The sequence below is a fragment of the Vicia villosa genome, linkage group LG1, assembly GCF_029867415.1.
Source record: "Vicia villosa cultivar HV-30 ecotype Madison, WI linkage group LG1, Vvil1.0, whole genome shotgun sequence".
In the NCBI taxonomy this organism is placed as follows: domain Eukaryota; kingdom Viridiplantae; phylum Streptophyta; class Magnoliopsida; order Fabales; family Fabaceae; genus Vicia; species Vicia villosa.
In genome coordinates this window covers 197,446,537-197,448,786 of record NC_081180.1, presented here as the reverse complement: position 1 = coordinate 197,448,786, position 2,250 = coordinate 197,446,537, and the positions used below count along the sequence as shown (strand labels likewise).

The 2,250-nt window shown below is 43.8% G+C and overlaps 1 protein-coding gene across 1 annotated transcript; it reads left to right on the top strand.

Moving 5' to 3' along the window:
* The first annotated feature begins 565 nt into the window (after window positions 1-565).
* LOC131662378 (uncharacterized) lies at window positions 566-1,966 on the top strand. Its single transcript, XM_058932150.1, has one exon. It carries the CDS (start codon window positions 566-568, stop codon window positions 1,964-1,966), a length of 1,401 nt encoding a protein of 466 aa, XP_058788133.1.
* The last annotated feature ends 284 nt before the right edge of the window (window positions 1,967-2,250 follow it).

Here is a 2,250-nt window from a genome sequence, read left to right as displayed (position 1 = left end):
AAACGAAGGTATTATCGTCACCCGCATCCGCGCTGTGATGATGCTTACCTTCGGGCGGACCGTATACTGCGTTTCATGACCTTACCTTGGCCTAGATTTTACCCGTGAGTGGGGCGGGAATCAATGATCATATAACAGGTACATTGTTGGTGACCATTGTTCTCGTTCGTGGGTTACCGCTGTTCTCGTTCGTGGGTTACCGCTGTTCTCGTTCGTGGGTTACCGCTGTTCTCGTTCGAGTGTACTGTGGTCCTTGTTCGTGGGATACTATGGTTCTTGTTCGAGTGGTAATCTGTGTTCTATTCCAGTGTGTTATTGACTATGGGCTTTGGTTCCGTGGATTGACATTCCGTGTTCCGTGTGGTATACCATTTGGGGGCCGAACCTTTGGCTCTGTACTATGTGTGTTACCGGCAGTCCAGAATGCCTGGTGGGCGGCAACAAGTCCCACCACTTTGCATCATAGCATATTTATTTCCAAAAGAAATTCAAAAAAAAAATATGTATAATAAGCATTTGCATGTCATATTTTTCAGGGACATTCAGGAGTTCACTCGAGCTAAAGATGGACACTCCCATTGATACCGTCAAGGAAGCAAAGAGACATACGCATACCTACAGCTTCTTCCGACAGCCGTTGACCACATTAGAGGGTTTGAGTTCGTTAATGACCGCTTCTTGCTTGAAGAGTTTCACGGACAATTATGAGAATATCTTGACTTTGTTGGAAACTGTGGTTGATACTCCTTCTTTGCAAACTTTGATGCAATTTTATGATCCTGAAATGAGGTGTTTTACGTTCCAGGATTACCAGTTGGCTCCGACATTGGAAGAGTACTCTATTATTCTTAATCTCAAGATAAAAGACGAAGTGCCATTCATCGACATTCCTAAAGAGATGAATTTCAAGTTGATCGCTGCTGCTCTTTATTTGAGCATAAAAGAAGTATCTAATAATTGGAAGTCAAATGGAGGTGTCTCGGGGTTCTCTTTGAAGTTCTTGGTGAGAAAAGCTAAAGAAGAATTTGAGAAAAAGAATTGGAATGCGTATAATGCCTTGCTTGCTATAGCCATTTATGGGATTGTGATGTTCCCAAGTGTTCCTAATTTTGTAGACTCGGCCGCAGTGCACATCTTCGTGGGAAAGAATCCTGTTCCTACATTGTTGGCTGATACTTATTATGCCGTTCATTCCCGATATGAGAAAAGTGGTGGTGTCATCACTTGTTGCCTTCAGCTGTTGTTCATCTGGTTCCTCTCTTTGTTGCCCAGCAAAGGTCCTTTTGTGAAGACAAGGGATACACTCAAGTGGACACACAGGATTATGTCACTTACTTCTTATGATATTCAGTGGCAAAGGTACCGAATTAATGTTTCCGAGGTGATAGTTGGGTGCGGTGAGTTTGACAATGTTCCTTTGATTGGTACTAGAGGTTGCATCAATTACAATCCCGTGGTATCCTTGCGTCAGTTGGGGTATACTTTGAAGGACAAGCCGGCGGATCATTTGACAGCGGAGACGGTCTATTTTGAGAAGGGGTCGGATCCAGAGAAATTGGAGAGGATAATTGTGGCTTGGAAGAAGATTCGTAAGCATTATGGAGCCCATTTAGGAAAGAAAGAATCGCTTGCTCTGACACCGTATGTTAAGTGGATTGAAAAGCGAGTCGGAAGTTTGTTGTTGCCATATGATAGAGTTGCACCACTTCAAAAGCAACCTCCTTTGATTCTATCTGAATTTGTGCCGACAGAGCTTTACAAGAATGCTTTGGCTACTAACTACAGGTTGCATGAAAGAGAGCAAGAACCCAATTTGAAATTCTTTGAAGAGAGAGACGCAAAGATGAGGTTGATGCACCAGCTCAAGAAAGTCGAAGGTGCAAGTTCAAGTCAAGCCAGTACCCGGAGGCGTCCCTATGAGTTGCTAGAGGAAGATTTGTATCACAAGCAGCAAGAGTGTCTATAGTTACAGAGATCAGAGAGTAGTCTCAAGAGGCAGAAGCGGGATTCAGATAAACAGCTAGCAGAAGAGAAAGCTAAGACTGCTCGACTTGAAGAAGAACTAAGAAGACTCCGGGCCCAACGGAGAGGAGATGGAGGAGCTCATTCTGTTGCCAGGCGATCCTAGTGTCGCTGTGGAGTGGATTTGTTTGATCCATGATGGTTGATCTGATGTTTATGCTTGATATTTGTCGCCCATGTCCAGGATTGTTGGATGGGGTCGCATTTTGATGTTCTGAATTTCTTTTG

Excerpts from the sequence above, each read along its gene's own strand:
- LOC131662378 (XM_058932150.1), top strand. The coding sequence starts at position 566 with ATGGACACTCCCATTGATACCGTCAAGGAAGCAAAGAGACATACGCAT.